The 19237-nt window shown below is 37.4% G+C and overlaps 1 protein-coding gene across 21 annotated transcripts in view; it reads left to right on the forward strand.

Moving 5' to 3' along the window:
• TRDN (triadin) overlaps positions 1–19237 on the forward strand; it is a 254540-nt gene that overhangs the window by 193272 nt on the left and 42031 nt on the right. For 18 of the 21 annotated variants that reach the window (XM_068416426.1, XM_068416449.1, XM_068416442.1 and 15 more), the window contains 3 exons: positions 11058–11084; positions 12160–12207; positions 17702–17746. In XM_068416426.1, coding sequence (XP_068272527.1) covers positions 11058–11084; positions 12160–12207; positions 17702–17746 — 120 coding nt within the window. Of the gene's footprint in view, positions 1–5254; positions 5652–11057; positions 11085–12159; positions 12208–17701; positions 17747–19237 lie in introns of those variants that run through there. The other 3 variants (XM_068416509.1, XM_068416517.1, XM_068416591.1) reach the window with 2 other exon arrangements.

The raw sequence follows: 19237 nt of genomic DNA on the forward strand, positions 1-19237 counted from the left end.
GTCTTCAGTAGGTATGCACTGAACTGGACAACTGGAAAGAAGTAACAAGGCCTCCTCCAAAACACGAACTTGCCATGCTTTAGCTTTCTCATCTAGCTCCACACCCTCTGCAGGCCCCACATGGAAAATATTGCATGTTACTAGCTAACTCCTATATGATCAGGTTTTATTTCTTACTACTTTTTCTTTTATCATCAAAAATACGCATGCATCCAAGCTGCATGCGTGTTCCTGTGACCAGCAATCGGCAATAAAAAGGGGCAATGTTTGCTGGTTTTGCTTAAGGATACAGTATTTTTTGCCCAGCTGTAAAAATAACAGAAGTAATCAGGCAGTCCTCTAAACTGACTGGCTCATTATCCAAAATATATTGTGGTAGTAGCATGCACAGTTCAAATACCACTTTACCATTTCTCATGCAAATCATGCAGCACATAGGCACTGTACTGTATACAAAGCTTTCTCCAATTATTCTGTCTTATTCAAATATACACACCTCATCTAGAAAAACAAGAATAATGAGCAATACAGAGTGACGAGCCGTCATAAAAAGAGAAGAGAAGAAGATGGAATGACACTTTCTATTGACTGTACATTCTGTGCGTAGCATAAATCAAACATGAAGGAGTTGAAAAGAACAAAATTAAGGTGGAGAAAGCTTATGTATTTCACTGGTTTCTCCAAATGTGAGTGATACTAGTAGGAACCTTTAAGCATAATTTATGCATGAAATTTTTGCTTTAACCATGTTGATTTAAAAGCTTAGCTCTCTAAGACTTTGTGACCAAAGTCCTAGAAAATAGTCAGCTTCAGCTTCCAGCATCACGTTATGCCTTATTTCAATGTCTGTGGGATAGAAGAGCTGTCACTGAAACACGTAAATAGTTGTCAGTTTCTAAAGGTCAAGAGGTAGCAACCCTTTGCATGAGGAAGGCACTTCCTAAAATCCCCAAGAGCAAATCTGGCTGCCAGAACATGAAAATTTTTAACTCTTGCTCATAATTCAAAGCACTACAACCAGCGATTCAAGTGAATTACAATAGACTCAGATAGTGGAGATGTGAGATAAAGACCATCAGCTTCAGGCCACCTCCAGAAAACAATAAATAGAATATCAAAATATTTCAGCATTTTTTTCAGTTTTGAGTGCCCTTTTTAAAGGAAAGAAATGTTAATATATTAAACCAAAACAGTATTTTTATATTTAAAAAAATATTTCATAATTAGAGTTCCAAAAACACTTTGTGTGAAATGGAGCCAGATTAAAGCCAATTTCAAGGTTTCCTAGTTCTGCATAAAATGGAATTTCTCATTTCAGCTCATAGCTCCCATACCTTATTGATTTCTGACTAAAGAGGGGATGGACTGAGATGGGGATGTCAAGCAAGCAACCTTAACAAGCTTAGTAAGTTCTCTCTCTAGCTCAGTCTTAGGAAAGCTTGCCTGAAGATTCGTTACTTCTGCGATTCTAGTGAACTGAAAAAGGATTTAACCATCACAGAATCCCTGTGGGTTATGTATCCACATGCATATGTGCAAGAACTGTGTCATTGTTTAATGTGAATCACAAACCCAAGTTGCCAGGAAGACTGTTTCTCCAGGCTCCCTACAGCTAATGAACGAGAGAGAGCGAGCGCTCTGCCTTGGTTCTGAGAGCAAGTTAGAGTGCACATCTAATTCAGGGTAGTTGTCTTCTGGGAGTCTCATCTCCTATATAGACTGCATACAGTTAGACGTTATGAGTGCTTGTATGCTAGTAAGATGCAGATGATGGTTGCCTGTCGATAACATGACTCTCCTTCTGATTTTCAGCATTATTTCTCTGGCAGCTTGCTCTTAAATTAATTTTAATATTTTTTAGAAAGACAAAAAATACATTCATCTGACAAGTTTCATCAATAATAAATTGACAGAAGAGCGTGCAGGATCGTATCTAGACCTTTTCCCAATAAATGTGTCACGGTGTAAAAAACTACGTGTAGTCCGAAAGCAGCTAATATCAAACAAATGCAGAAAATGGGTAAGGCATGTACATTCTAGCTCCAAACTACATGTTTTTGCCAATTCAGTAAAGGACAATTTCTTTCAATTACTCCTGGTAATGGTACCTTATCCATTGCTTGGAAACTGCTGCTCTGCGTACAGAGCAAGCAAACTGGCCAGCAAACTGGCCAAGGCACAGCAGTCCCCCTTTTCAATGTATATAAAAATCAAGGTGCTTTCCAAACTGAAAAAGAACTGGGCAGCGGTGCATTTCAGAACTGCTTAGCTTTGGAGTTGACCAGGAAAACTGGAAGGCAGCCTTCTTACTCATAAAGAAAATTGTCACGGCAGCATGGGATTTCTGCTCAGCTGAATGCCACTGGTGCAACATGAACCTCACCTTCATTATGTGGTTTTCTAACATACTTTAAATGATAAGAAAGTGGACTACCTAATTCTGTAACTGCAAAGTGTAATACACTGCCCTCTAACAGAATGTATATTCCTAAACAGAGAAAAAAAAAGCAAGAATGCTTTTAAAAGCATTTTCTTAAAATAGTGTCAAAAATTTAGTGTGAGAAAATAATAAACAGACACATGCTACTATGCTGTTTAAACTAGCAGTGCTATTTTGACTGTAGGTGGAGGTAGGAATCTCTCAATAGGTTAACAGTCATTGAATTAGCCACCAGATGGAGCCCAAAGGACCTTCGAGCAGGTGGTTAACGTCGTCTTCCTGAATCAAATAAGGAACAAAATAGTGTAGTTTTACTGCAGAACATTTTATGGGAGTCTTAAGCTACAGACAAGGTATTCTTCAACATCAATCCACTCCTCTCTAAAGATGCTTTTCATTTACTAGATGACTGGCCATATATTGATGAGCTTTGACTTCCCATGCTGAAGCAACAAAACCCCATCATTTTCAAGGAATATTGATGGAGAATTTGCATGAAATATGAAAATGCTTTGAAAAGTCTACAACAGTTAGCTGAAATTTACTTGACCTCTGTTTACCTTGTCTCGACTATCTTGGCTGATATAAATAATCTATGTCCATTTTGCAGGGTTATGTGAGATTTAATGGTCTGTACAACATCTTTTAAGTGATGGCCAGCTCTTGAGGGACGAGGCTCATGTATTTCCCGTGTTGCAGATAGTTCAGTTAGGATAAGACATGACCAGAAAACACCCAGAGGACCCATTCAGTATAAGTAGAAAGTAGGTAAAGACAAGTGCAATGGGCTCAAGACTTTCCACTGAATTAATAAATTTAAAGAACTTTTTTAGATCCTCTTATGAACTTAGTCATTAAGAAACTTCAACTCATACAAATTTAAATGTCTAAAGTTAGTCATCTACATTGAAGCTACTCACTCTAGTGTCACTTTAGAATTAATGGAGAGAAATAAGCATCTGCAGAGAGTGTTTCATCTGTCTTATGTATCTGTCAGAATGCAAAGAATTGCCCCCTGGAGATACCTATATTTCTGACTTGACTATAACAAGGAACATAGTTTAGGTTTAGTAACAAAAATACAAAACAAACTTCAATGAACATCAGGATAGTTTGTAGTTAATTATTTAAACAACGCTCCCCAAACTTTTAACATTTCTCTTTTAAGAATCTGAAAAGGGAAGAGAAGAAAGGTGAGAAAAATCAGGAAGTCATTTATAGATCTTAATAGCAGATTGAATATCCACTCTCATTGTACTTAGATGGAGGGGCTAATGCAAATATTTAATATAGAATCCTTAGCATTAAGCTGCAAACACCATGTTTATCTCCCTAGCACCTCATTTTCAGTGTACTCACAGTTGACATGTAAAACTAATGATGATAACTTGCATCAATGTTTTTAAAAAATATCTACAGTTTTATTCTCAACAAGATTTAATCTAAACCTTGTCATTGGTTACATCTTTGTAATCCGTTCAAGGTGAAATTGAGATTATAATTTTTTGTACGTGTTATGTAACAACAAACCTGCAAAACAATTCATATTGATAGATCTTGCACAGCATTTCAATTGTAGTTACAATTACAGCTTGTGTTAATCATTCTTACTAGCCTTAAAGTACAACAGTAATTTGTTCAGTCCCCACTACCAATAAATGGAGACAGTTAAACTCGTATTTTAATGATTATGAAACAGCTGTGATTTCTGAAGAAAGAGTGATCTGTGTAATTGGTGCCCTGTGTTCTTACTATAAGTTAGGTGTAATACATGTACATCGGCATCATGTCAGCAACACTGTCATCTGTCAATCAGCATAATATGCTTAAACACCTGAATATCCATATAACACATGGTTAATTGGCTAAAAATTTCCCCATGGGATAAACTATAACTTTATTGCTCTGCATAAAGACATCTGCAAATGAATGCTCAGAGGTATTCGATTCAGATGCAATTCCAGAATTAACAGTTCTTCTAGTGGTAATCTTCATTTCCTTTTTTATCTATGTAGACATCGTTTTCAGAAATGTGCTCTTACAAAGTTGTAACTAATGCAAAAACAGTGATCAGCAGCATTTCATGAGGAATGAAGATGGTTCAGGACGTTCTGCCTCTAGAAGCTAGTCATTAGCCCTCTGCTTTAATCACCATATTAATTTGGGTAGCACAGGTGGAAAAGTCCATCTTTTCAAAAGCTAATTATTTTTTACTGTTCTCCACTCCTAATATCAACTAATCTCTGCTCCAAAATTCTTTTCAGATTTTCGTGAGGTCATCTTATTCTTGTCTTAATGATGATTATTTAACATTTATTTAATAACGTATGGAAACATATGTTCAGCCATGATTATACTTTTACAAACCCAGTCATGGTTAAGAAGGAGCTCAACAATGAAGCTCATATTCGAAATATTTGCATAGAGTCTGGACCCAGGGGGTTAGTCTGGCACCTTTCACAAATAACAGGAATTATGTAATAGACTGAAGGTTCAAATATTAATACATATTAACATATGAAAGAGGTGCTCCTTTTGGCTCCATTTGTTTATATAGAAAGGTAAACAAAGCTATTTTTGCATAAACTGAAGTCAATATTCAGAAAAAAAAGTAATCATTCTAACATCCTACATACTGCCTGATTTCACCTAGTTACCTTTTAAGAGTCAATAATTTGTGTTGCAATAAAGCATGGCCTGAGCTTGGCTATGTTTTGCCTTAGCTATATGCAAATGTAAAACTGATACTGTGAAAAGTGAAAGCTTGTTAAGCATATTCTCCCTCATCTGTATGTTCCCATCCCATAATTTCAGGGAAGAGCACATGAAAACATCAGAAGCTGAGGATGATACTGAGAGGAAGTTCTTCAGGCCTTTCACCCCATGTACCTAAAGATGAAATGCATTAATACAGCACATGTATCACATCTACATTTGACTGAAATTTTATGCTTTCCAGCTCCGTTGATGGAAGATTTGTCCTCCTGGGATTTTAAGACTTATATTACTTAAAGATATTAACTTTCAGTGCTATCATACAAGATTGCTGTTTCAACAAGACTTACATTTCCCAGTGCATTTCTATTGCTTAACTGACAAACTGGGAAACAGAGAAAGATTGAGATCATTACTGATGCTCCTTACAGGCATGCACCTCAGATTCAAGTTGAAGCAATTCCTCTCATTAAAAATAATTTTAAAATGTTGGAAATGTCTGTTCTTTGCTACTTATACTATATTTACCCCATGCTAAAGTCTCTCCCTTCCCTCCTCTTTCTGAACTACTTTTTGTTTTTCCCAGTTATATAAAGTATTCTTGAATTGCCAGTTAAAAATAAGTCCTAAAAAACCAAGTTGTTCTAGACAACAGCAACAAAATCCCTCAAAACCAAGAGTCAGCTCATTCACTTTGCAGCCCCGAGGTATAAGGCAAACCAAACAGCAAAGACACAAACATGCTGACTGTGTGAAGGCAGATATCTTGGACCAGGCTACTCTGGTAGCAGCAATCAAGCAGAAGGAACTGTGAGAGCAGCCTGCCAGCTTTTTTGGTGGAAAGTGGCAATAGAAAGATCATTCTGTAGCAAATGAATACCCTACAGGCTCTAATACCAGTAGTTAATTATTAATTATAATGGCAAACCATAGCATTTTAGGAGGGTTTGCCTTAACCATTTACCTTATTGTCATCATTAGTCACAAAAGTCATGCTGAAACAATCTGTGGTGCTGCACAGACCCAGATGAGCACTCGCCTCTAATGAATAAGAGTGAGAGCACTAGCTGGAAGCTCAAGTTCTCTGAATCCCTCCAAACCTTCCAGAGAGCCATAGATAAATCAATTAGTATTTCATATTTGTCATGTTAATGTGGGATAATACTTCCCTAATCTGTAGCAACCTGGACAAATATCTTGGAAAATGCTAGCTTTATAGTAAACCAGAAATGTAAAATGGACGCTGCAGGGAATCAAGAGATTCTGTAAGGACAAGGCTTGCACAGCATGCATGTTAAAATAATCATACACCAGCTCCCTCTATTTACACCACCACCACACTCTTCTTGCTTTCTTTACTTTGACCCATGCATAGGGTAACCATTGGCCATACACTGTCAAGGCAATTTCCTAACGTGGAGCTGGGGTCAGGGCAAGGACAAGCCATTCTCTTTGTAGGACGCTTGCTGCAGCTAATAATCTGTTTTGTGAGGAATCATTTTTTTAGACATATGCTCATTAGACTGTTTTTACTGCACAATCAGTCTGCCAGCTGCTCAGCCAGCCAGCAGGACTTGAGGAGGACACAGGCAGACGTGAGGGATCAGGTCTGCTTATGTAGAAAACTTCTGGGAACATTTGACTTCTCCTTTGAATGACAGAATGTACAGACAATAACTTCACAAAGGTGGGGAGCTGCTCTTGAAGAGAGTGATAAATTCTAATAATCCCTTTTTTTCCCAAAGTTATTATCATCTGAGACATTCTGAAATGGCCCAATATGTCTTATCCTGGTTGACTTTTTGATAATACAGTTGCTCCACAGTCTGAAAAACCTTACACTGACTAGAACAAAACTGTTTTATTCAACCTTAAATTAAGAGTGTATTGATGATTAGGCAGAATGATGTGGTATCTTGCAAGCTACAGTATTCCCACTGAATTTTGAAGGAGAAATGTCCATTAGTTTGTCTAAGAGCCCATTTGTTAGCCTGTCTAGAGTTCATTTTCAGGGAGAATGGACTTAGTTAAGAAAATCAAAGATTTATTCTTCTTCATGATGTATAAACCAGAAGGTTAAGGCACAAATCCTGAGAATCCCATTAAAAGACTCCTGTTGATCTCGATTCCTCTTTTGGCCTATAAAGTTGTTACAGATTAATGTCATGGGTGTGTTCATCTAATGCCCAGGCCAAGTCCTTGTGCTCCCTTTAATGAGAGATGAACCAGGCTCTTACTTAGCTTAATGGAAAGTAACTTTCTTATTTATAGCACACATGTAACTATCTGATTAGAAATAATTTTCTCAGCTACAGCATGTATTATTATTTTGTTATTCTTCACTAAAACAAATAGTTCTGGCCTTGCTTCCTTTTCCTGCACAACACATTCTTTACTTATAGAGTGTGCACACTCACAAACATATTTGCTGTCTGAACAGCAAACGACTGTTATCCAGATGGAAAATAGACATGTTATAATCAAAAAGCACGTTCTGCTTTTAGCCTCACCAATTTATGGTTCGATAAACCAGAGGATTTCTTTTCTGAACCCATAACAGAAGCTAATCCACAAAAATATGCCGTATATAATTAATACCCTTCTGGCATTCAGAATGGCAGGCAAAAGTCAAAGAAAATTTGAAGTGTATGTGAAAAACAGCAAGATAACTACCAAGCCCAGTTAACAAGATTAATTTAGAATGACACAAAAGAAATTTCAAAAATGTTTTTGCTGAGGGTAGAACCAGATAATTTCATTGATCTAGTTCAGAGTTTATGTAGCTTCAAGTATTTCATCAAAGATCTATCTGTTTTCATTAGATCTGGATCTGACCTTTTTCCTCCTCTGATATAGTTCAAGCGTTAAACAAATGAAGATAAAGCATTTACTTAGGACTGAATTTTCTAACGTTACGAACAACAAGCAGTTATTTACCCAATGAGCAGTCCTGTTAGTTAATAACATCAGAATAGCTGTTTGAAGTGAGACCAAGAGTTCATCTAACTCAACACCTTCTCTCCATCAATGGCCAAAGCAACAAAATCCTAGGGAATAGTGCAGGAATAAAACAGACACACAGAGATCACCTTGTGACCTCCCGCGATCTCAGCTCTAAACCAGAAACCATATTTTCATGTTTAAGAGCAGTTGCTAGATTTTTTCACTAATTTGCCCAGTCACTTTTTGAAATCGTGAAAATTTTCAACATCCTCACATTTTGCAGCATGGAGTTTTACAGTTTATCTAGGCACTGTATAACGAAATATTATTTAAACACAAAATTTGAATAAAGTTGCTTTACTTCCAGTGCAAGATACTACACGAAATGAGTGAGAGCAGCAGAATACAGACTTCTGTTTCTCACCCTTTAAGTTGAATACCGTATAATAATGACTGAATATTCCACAAAGTCTGACTAGGTCATTGACATTTAGCTTTTATCTTCTTCCCATTTTCACTAAGTAGACTAAAAATCAGGGTATCTGTGTTATAGACAATTGTGATACTGTAAAAGCAAAACTAAGGGTCTTGGGATTTCATTTTTCAGCTTCCTGCTTACTGTATAAGTCATTTGAATTACATCTTTGAGGAGATAATACAGCACATAAGAAGGATACGATAAATATTGAATGGACTGAAATCATAGCAGATTTGGCTAAACATAAATATTTATCTTTACGGCCTAAAGACCATCTCAAAATTTCACTTCAGTTTTTTTTCCAACAAATCTTTAACTTTAGAAGATCTTCATTATTTCATCAAAATATGCAGTATAAATATCTCTGAGTGGTTTTTATCTGTAATTGCTATGTTAAACCAGAACTATAGTTTTTTAGGCAAAGCTCTGATGATAGCAATAATCTCAGTGTTCATGCTCTGGCTGGATACTGACACTATACAGGTTTGTCTAATTAATACCTCCACAGAAAATATGGACAAGAGCAACACAGATACCTTTCTAAACTTGAGCGACCAAACTTGGGCCGAGTTCCTATTGGTTTAAACATTCTGTATGACTCATTCACCATCAGAAAAAGGGAAATAACTGCACTGACTTCACTAGAAAGTTAAGGCATAATGGTTTTGTTTTGGCTTTAGTGTTTTAAAAAAAAATGCAGATCTGAGACAAGGACACTATAATAAAAGTTTATTTGCAAAATTCATTAAGCAGTGTCAGTAAAGAGTCTGTAAATTAATACTGTTCATATGTGGGCTACCTCTGATAGTTGGTGGTGGCTACTGAAAATGCTGATTGACACAATATTCTGTGATAGTTACGTAAGTCATTATACCAGCCCCTGAAGTTCAGATTTTTTTTTAATATTTGCCATGAATTTCCTTTTGCAAAGTGACATTCATAGCTAGGTGAGCATATCTCACTATGTCTTCTGACACAATGTAAAATTAATTTCCTCTACAAATTTCAGACATATATCATGGATGCTCAATTACAATAGATATTACTTAAGCTTATTATGTTTAGGGAACAATTTTTTGTGGGTTTTGGGGTGTTCAGGCAAAACAATTGAGCCTAAATTCACAAGAAGGTTTTCTTATGCACGTACAGATAACAAATGTGACTTTGTCATAGGATCCCTGTTTTGATGTTGTTTCTTATTTCTGATTCCTCACTTAGGAGCAGGTACATACACTTAATTTGTATCTTTAGTCTCTATTACCCCCAAAAATGTTCCATTATTTTTGCTTTGTTCTGCACATCTCCAGTTGCTGTATCCTTAAACGCACAGCAATAACTTGGATTAAATAGAGACTGGATATAAAATGGGAGCTGTTTTCTACTGCAGTGAAAACAAGTAAAATAAAAACCCACTTTCACAGCAGTTACTTAGCTTTTGTCCCAAGTGACAGGGAGCTCAGGAGCTCAGTGAATCACAGCCTGGGAGCTCACAGCAGCAGAATTATTTATTGTGGTAATGGGGCTGCAAAGGCAGCTCACCCCCTGCACTGCTGCATCTCTCTGTGGGACTATGCTCTCTCACACACAGCAGACTGCTACGCTCAGATGGTAGAGCCTTTCTTCTCTTAAAAACAACAGCTGCCTAGCAAAAGTCAAGAAGAAAAATCCAGCTGTCAGGCTAGGCCTTGGCATTTCACTTCCTTCTGTAGCACCAATAACTACATTGGGTATAGCTCCCTGAGCTCTCGCTTTACCTGAGAAACGTTCTCTTAAGGTCCATGGAAAGTGTTAGCTCAGTTTTCAGTTTTATCTCATTTGTTTTTTTTCCGGAAAAAAGTGGAAAATGAAATGGCACAAAGGAGCTACAGCACCAAAATGCTGAGTCCTTTTGTTTAGATATGCCCTAATTTAGTTAATTATGTTTTCAAATATGTCTTTCTGCTCCTCGGAGTATCACTGAATCCACCTGAAATTCATTGACCTCACGAGAGCAGGTGCAATTGTCAGGGATTCTTATAAGGTCCAATCTAGACTGTCCTAGGTGTCATTTCCTCACTCAACCTAAAAATATTTGTCTGGCTTTGTCCAGTGTTGGACAACTCATGGTCTGAACTTGCACTCTCTTATTGGGCATCAAATTGAGCATCTCACTTAGCAAGGTAGTTGCCCTAGGTTTGACATATGGTCACCATTTAGTGAGAGCGACTCAGCCCATAGAGTAGGCACAGAGCCTTCCAAGGGTTTTTGTATCAAACGTTGGCTGAATGATGAATTTAGGATGCCTGTGTCCCTTAAGTAAGTGTCACAGTTAGGTGTCCGGGGTGATTAGTATAAGTAAGACAATGCGAACTGTTGCACTTCTTAATATAGATGTCACTGAACATTTATTTTACCTGTCTACAAATGTCATGAATAAATGCATTAAATATTGCATTGCAGTCACAAAAATATTAAAATACACCTTTTTTTGTTTACTTCTAGATATGTCAGAGAAATCTCATGAACACAGTAAGTATCAAGATGATAAAGAATACTGTTACTTCAGCTTTTAGGAGAAAGGCATTTTTTTATGTTGCCAAAGTTTTAACAGCTTAAGATGATATTCATCAATGCACACTCATAGGAAATTTTGACTTATGAAAACGGTTTTCAATGACTCTGTAATGCAGGACCCAGTGTGTTTCACAGTTCTCAATGTGTGTGGAAAATGTTTTCCAATTCAGGCTAAGGTGAGACCCACCTGTGTCCTCTGCCTCCATGGCAGCTTCTCACTGGAAAAAAATCAAGGGAGGTATGGATGAGGAAGGGTCATTTCAATTCTCTGGCTAGGTCTTGATCCAGGCAATAGAGCGATTTGTCTCTTGGTATGCTGCAACCTTCACCTGCTACACAACTGAGATATAGCTGCTATAAATCAGAATGAAACATATTTTTAACATTCCTCTGAAGTGTCAGAAAAATGTTAAAAAAGCTTTCTTTTTTCTGTTTTATAATGTTGGGTTTTGGATATCACACTTTTTTTTATACAGCACAAAATTGTATACAGCTTATATTTCAATACAGTAAGTTATTTTTATTGTTACTCCTTCACAATATATCTATGGATCCAGGCTAAAATAGAAATATGGAAAGCTCTTTTTTATTTATGCATTATACTGAACTTTTATTTGGTGTTCTGTATGAGACAACCCCACTTCTGTTGTAATAAAATAATTTCATGATTTCTGTGTTGAACATCAGGGAGAAATTTTCTATACAGAAGTTAGGTGATATTAATCAAAATTCGTAGTAGATGCATTTCACAATTTTAGAAATTCTATTATATTTCTAAAAAACACAGAATGTAATTTTGTGATTTCTTAAACCACAATATAAAGTAAAAAATTGTCTTTGGAATTATTTTTGGGTTTTAGGGAAAAAATTAATTAAATACCTTTTCTCAAGAAAGATATTTATCAAAAAATTCTTCTCAAGACTAGTGTGAATATGTAATGCAAAGTCATCTCAAAATGAGAATCTTTTATTTTTAAAATCTTCTAAAAATTAAAAAGCCTTCTAATGTAGGGGTTCTTCTTATTTGCAGAGCATGAACGCACTAAACATGAAAAAGCGCTCTCTCAGGCTAAGCCCGGTAGGTTTGATAATTCAATTTCCAGTTATTCCAGGTTCTGTTATATATGGATTTGTGTGGTTTGCAAAACCACAGACTTTCTTGAGCTAGGCAGTGGTTTTTTACTTTGTGTCATTGACTTTTTTAGAGTTCAGGAGAGAAACAAAAATGAGGATGAAGTTTAACTAAAAGAATTCAGCTTTCACAGTTTTTCATAGTTCCTGTGGCTCTCATTGGTGCAGTACAGTTTATAAAGCATTAGCAAAACCAGAGTTTGGAGAAGAAGTTCTCTACTGCCCTTCAGTACATCAAAGAGGAATATTGGGATTTACACCATCTCAGCCTTTTCTGTAAACCCATTGTTATATGAATTGAGTCTGGTACCCAAAAAGGAGGAGGTACAATCTCACCGAGTACATGATAGCTTGCACAGAGGCAGCCTCCAGTTTCTCAACCTCAGAAGAACAGAAGATGAACAATCGAAAAAAATAAATCTTGAGCTGACTATGCACTCAGTTAAACTATAAGTACTAACCAGCAACAACTGGCTGTGGTGGGCAGAACAGGGGTCCCCCTTTCAAACCAGGGCTTTGTGCCTCATCATGCTTTTTGAGGAAGAAGACACTCAGGGATCTGCAGTTGGGTCTGATGTGAAGAAACAAGACTAAGAGGATAAGCTCACAGAAAATTCATCTATTGGTGCTCCACTTACACCACTCCTGAGTGGTCTTACTAGATGCACTGGGCACTGAAACGCAAGTATCAGCATTCCATCAATGTTTGCTGGCAGTGCTGCTGTTTGAACTTCACATAAAAATGAAGTGCTTATGAATAAGTGATTGGATAAACCACTTAAAACATGTGTTCAATAATAAGCAGGCAGCTTTTTTTTCATTATGCTTTTTTTCTTGAATTTTTTTTTAAGAAAACAGTTTCTCCTATGCATTTACTATTTTACTCATTTGTTGTTATAAAACAATATTCTACTTGTAAGCATTTCCACAGACATTTTTGGGTTTCCTGCAAGCCTTGAGTAGCTGATTAATGAAGCTGTATTGCTGGTTTTGAGTCAAGAGGGGAAAAATAACAATGTTTCTCACTCTAGCCTTCAAAGACAGAGGCCAAGCTTTTCTTTTTTGTCTTGTTGACCACTTTTTGTGTATTAACAGCTAGCAGAGTGCTTCAGCAAACAGGTGGGTGTGGGTGGGCTCAGCCAGGGCAGGAACATGCTACCAAGGAAGCCACCCTATCCAGCTCTGTGCATGCTGAGAGGGGTCAGTGGTGGTCAAACAGTGGGTTGCCCAGGCAGGTGGCACAACCACTCACCTTCCCTGCAAAATGAAACCAGTCCTGCTGCACAATCAGCCTGATCTCATCCAAAACATAAGTTTAATTTGTGAGGCGTTTGCAAACCTCAGAGCATCACGTCACAAACCAGTACACTGGACTGAGAAGGAGCTTACTGTAGTATCGTACAGTATATTCCAGACCAAAGCCCTTGGAATTTAAATGCTTGAAGAGAAAAAAAAAAAGAAGGGAGGAAAAAAAATACTCACTAAATTTTCTTTAGCATAAAAGATCTCTTTTCAGGTGATTAATGGTTGCTTTGGAGAGCAGTGGCTATTTTGAGTTTCAGTTGATGACTGGAAGTATTAATCTGCCAGCACTGGTGGTAATAATGCTTCTGCCTACTGTGTGCCAATGAGTGCTCTTGAGTTAGCAGACTGAATTGTAAAAGCCTCATTCTGTACAAAGCAGTGGCCTCCTTTTTCCACCTTGATTCAGAGCAGCTTCAAACTATTACTCCTATACCTCCTGCCATCAGACTTAGAAGTATCACATGACTGAGAAACTAGAGAATTTCAGAAAACTTATTGATCCTGTAGGGAAATGTTTACATTAAGAGTGTTTTGTGTATGTGTGTGAGAGCAAGTAAAGCAAGAGAATTCATTCCTGCTGTAATTCTTCTGAAACTGCCTGCAATACACAGAGAAATGTTTACAGCTTTATATTTTTTCCATTTAAATTAAATACATCAGGGAAAAAAAGTGAATATTAATACTTGTAATGCTGCAAAACTAGAGCTCTGCACAGGAAAGAAATTCTCCCCAATTAAAGATTTCAGAACTTTAAACTTGGAGCTTATTCAAAATCAGAACAAAATCTGAATTTTTTTGAAATATTCACCAAAAAAAATTTTGGATGTTTTGTAGCCTTATGAAGTCATCAAAATTTCTTTTTTTTTTTTTTTGTTTCCTTATGATATTAAACAAAAAGTACATGAGAACTTGGAAATATCTCTTCTGTTCTTGCTAAAATACTATGTATTATCCTAATCAGATTTTTTTTCACTTCTTTTCTTCATACTGAATTCTGGCCAACAGAAGTGATTTTATGAAACTTTCTGATGGTTAGAAGTGTGTTCCCTCATAGAGTGTTTTCCTTAAGTTTTCATAATCTGCTCCTTCAGTTTTCCTTCTGGTTACAACCAATGGCTAGAAAGTCAGAGAAAAAAGCCATACGGTCACCTCCTGGAGATCTGCCAGGAAACAGATCAGGGTTTTGTTCTCCAGTGGAATCAGCAGATCAATAGTTCCTGTATGTTTAGTTGCAGAATAGGTAGGTGAATGAATACTAAAGAATTACTGTATTTATTCCCAGATGAATGGAAGTCCACAGGCCTGTCCAAGACACTGTTTTCAGGAATGAATTCATTTTGTAAAGAAAATCCCTCCCATATTTTTAAATGGATCAGACATGCCATCCACTCACAGACTTATTTGACTGACTCCTAGAGTTATAGAGCAAACATTGCTGTAAATTCTCACTAGAATTAGAAAAAGCAGAAATATCCTATTTAGTGTTCAAAAGAGCAGGGATAATATCCAAAGAAAAAGAAGCTCCAAATCTTTTGAGCTTTACTTGTCATTAAAGCAGTGGATGGTGCAAGGCCTATGCTTAAAGTCAGCATGCTGGTTTTTATTTTGTATTGGTACATGGAAAACTTAATACCCCTATATAAATTAGTGAAATGCACTGTTATATGCCAAAGCTCATCTAAGAGCAGAAAGAGGATACTTTATCCCAACAAGTTGCAACTTCAAGCTGCTGCTTGTGCTATAAAAACATTTCTAGCTTCACAGACAGCCATGAAATGGAGATGAGATTTTTTTAATTCACTGCTTTCATAAGAGGCTGACAATAACAATAGCTGAGTAAGGGGAAAAAAAACCCTAAACTTAATACAAGTGAAGAGAAATTAAATCGCCACCTACCAGATGACAACTTAAAAGCAGAGCAATGCAGGGCTATATTTTATTTCCAAAGAACAGAAAAGATCAGTAACCATGGAGCTTTATCCCTCCCTGTATTTTCCCCCATCAGTACTGATTTCCTTCCAGAAACAAACCAAAAAAAAAAAAACACACAAAACAAAACAAGCAAACAAAACCCAAACCACAATTGCTGCATGTTTCATGTCCATACTTGCACTGTAGCTTTGCTGGATGTTGCTGTGCTATGGATGAGAAAGAGAATCTGTACAGACTGTACAGCCATGAGGCTGTTTCTCCACCTTTTGACATATGATAAATGTCTTTTTAGGCCTCTTTGGCAAGTGTATACCTCCGGGAATCTCAGAGAGCTGTTAAAACAAAATCAGCACAGAGAAGATAAACCTGCTCTCTCCCCTCAGAAAAACATCCTCTGGAAATTGCATGCTAAATTCAAAGGAGATATCATGTATGTTGAGACCACTCAACAGTCTGCTCTTCAAAATACTGTACTATCCACATATTTAGTCAGAGTGCAGATTAGGATTTGGCATCCAGACTTGGACATTTGGGTTCCAAGAGATATAGTCCTCACAAAAAAAAAAAGCAGCAGTTCTTGAGGTTGACTGAAGGTACTTAAGCACAGTGATGGGTAAACTAGGGATCTGATAATTCACAGGTGGTTCTAGCCACTCATCACCCTCCCAGTACCTCCCTCCATCATCATTTTGTTTAACAACTAGTTTGGCTGCCAGGATGGAAATATTGCTCATATTCAGAAGCCGAGCAGCTTTGCACATGCACAGACAGACTATCCAGGAGGGTTTCTAGACAATTAGTACTCAGATGAGTTGAACAGCTTCAGGGGACAAGACATCCCTGCTCAGCCTGGCCTCCACTCAGCCATTGTCAGCTTCAATCTGATGCCTTACAGAGGTCTTGGGGAAAAAGAAGGGGCCAGAGGCATGTGGCTGTAAATGTCTTCCATCAACAAGAGGAAGGGGAAATATGTTCTGAATGTGTCTTAAACATATTTAAAAAGCAAAGTAGTGATGTATGTGAATGTTGAAAGGCAGGGATTAGGAGAGAGGTTTGAATTCAGGTATGGGAAAAGAAAGAAAATGTGAGTGGAGCTATGAAAGGATCAGGAAGGGTGAAGTTCAAGTCAACCAAACTGGGCAGAGTAGAGATCTGAAAACAAACACCCAGATTCTCACCTGACTGGGCCACTGGGAAGTTAAGACAAACCCCACCTGATCAGAAAGTGTAGTCCCACCTGCGCCTCTGCCTGAAACTTCATCCACCAGCCTGCTTGGAGGCAGCTCAGGTCTGGTGGCTGATGTCGACATAGGTCCACGTCATCTGAGAACTGTGCTGCGCAAAGCCACAGGCAGCTCAAAGGCATGTGAACTTGGGCAGCTTTCCTCATGACCGAACACTGGAACAGGCTGCCCAGAGAGGTTGTGGAGTCTCCTTCTCTGGAGACATTCAAAACCCGCCTGGACGCGTTCCTGTGTGATATGATCTAGGCAATCCTGCCCCGGCAGGGGGATTGGACTAGATGATCTTTCGAGGTCCCTTCCAATCCCTAACATTCTGTGATTCTGTGTGATTCTGTGATGACATTAGCTGAAGCTCAGGGTTGCTCTAAGGTTTTGTGACAGACATCCAGCTAGGTCTAGGTAAGCTTGTTCAGTAGTAGGTGGTATGAACTGTCATTCAAACTGACACTGTCCCATGTGGACGTGCCTCTGCGAGCTAGCACGTGCTTGGGGGTCTCCGTACCTTTCTCACCTTCAGAGTGTAGACACACATGGATATGTCCATACATATTTGTGGTTAGGCAGTATCTGAGCAGAAGTTCTTAGTGTTGTATAATACCAAACTGTTGAACTTAGACACTTAGGAAGGTGATGTTTACAAAGTTATAATAATTGTATTATTAGAATACAGTTTCCACCTGAGAAGGTGGAGAGACGCTGCCTGTTATGTGGCTGTTTTCTGGTGGCTGAGACATTAGGCCCAGTAATTTATTTTTTCCATGGAGTATGATCTCACCACGCAGTCAGATCTCATAATGCATAGTGCTGTTATACAATGCTACAATGGGATAATGATGCTAAAGACCTGCATTTTTTTTGTCATTGTGAACCATATGTATAATATCACATATAGAAATATTTTTCTATTTATATGCTAACACAGTGTGAATTTCTAATTTTAATGCTGCTTTCACAATACAGAGGAGAAAATTAAACAACAAAAGACAACTTCCACTGAGAAGTCAGGTAGGAACAAGTCATTCTCTCCTGATTTATGGGGGGGGAGAGGGAGTGTTAAACACTTCAGCACTCATCAAATGTAGTATGTTTGCATTGCAATCATTTTTTTTACAGTATTTTGAAATATGTGACTGATAAACCTTTCTTAGAGCAAATCCAGCAGCTTGGCAATTGCAGATACCATTCTAAGGGCAGCTTTCCCGATGACGAAGCCAGGTCAAGACATTTCAGCTCTTGAGCTGCTTGTTCCAGCCTCTCTGCTAGAGATGGGCTAATGAAATGGGGTGTAGCTGATGATCTCTGAAATGATCCCAAATATCCTTGTAAGGCATTGTTATTTGTTATTTTCAACCTCAGATCTTTCAAGCGACTGAATTTACAGTACAGAGACCAGTTGGATTAGAAACTTGAATGGGTCTCAAAATGGCTTTATCATGGGGAAAACATTTTTGGAACTAATCTCTACATCTTTGGGTCTTTTCTACGATTTGTAATAATAATGCTGACAGAAAAAAAACAAGTAATATTGACTATTATAGAAACACTGAAGGGTCACCCAAGGAATTAGAATATTCTCATCATCACTGACAGTCTGCACAAAGCTGTTTTGAAGGATTTTTCTAGATATCAACATCTTGATTTCTGCTTGGGTAGCCTTGATCCAAACATAACATGAAAGATTGCCAAATCTTGGGCAATCATGCCAACAATAGATTTTCATTTGATATCATGATGATGGTGATGATGATGATGAATATTTCAATAACATAAAATGCTGTTTTGTTTTAAGCTGAATGGTGCTGGTTACTACCTCATTTCTATTCTTATTTTGTATATGTCTTTTCTTTGCAGTAGCAGAATAGGTGTTGTACAGGATAGTATGGTTCTGTCTCTAATTGTGAGCACTCATAATTTGTCATTTTACTATGAAGTGATGTTTTACAGCACTCTATCTGTTTATCCAATAAAAATACTGTTTTGATAGTTTTTATCTGATCAGAAACAGCTGTGACTTGTTCAAAACAATAGAAATTATGTTTCTGTTAATAGAATTGGAGAAATTACAGTAAAATACTTCAATATATTTCTAACTTGAACATTTAATGAGTTAGCAATTACAGATAGGCAAACAAGTCTGAAGAAGGAAGAAATGACATCTTTGAATTTACAGAATTTTCACACCTAATTTCACAATTTTGTTCTTAGGGTCAGCTAAGTTTCACTCTTAGTTTGTGACCAGAATCAGAAGGCTCAAACTGTGGTTTAGCAGTGATTGGAAAAAAAACTGTCAGAAATATCATGATTTGACTGCTTTGTGTAAGATTTGTTAGAGTCATGTTCTTGCCAAGTCTTTTTCTTGTTTGTTTGAACCAAACTGAAAATGCAGTATTTCAGGATGGTTAACTTAACATAAGCCAGTATAGAAATAACTTGTAAGTTTTCAGATCAATACCTGTTGAGCTTGAAACAGGCAACTTCAAACAGTGGGTAAGTCAT

The sequence above is a fragment of the Nyctibius grandis genome, chromosome 1, assembly GCF_013368605.1.
Source record: "Nyctibius grandis isolate bNycGra1 chromosome 1, bNycGra1.pri, whole genome shotgun sequence".
NCBI lineage: Eukaryota > Metazoa > Chordata > Aves > Nyctibiiformes > Nyctibiidae > Nyctibius > Nyctibius grandis.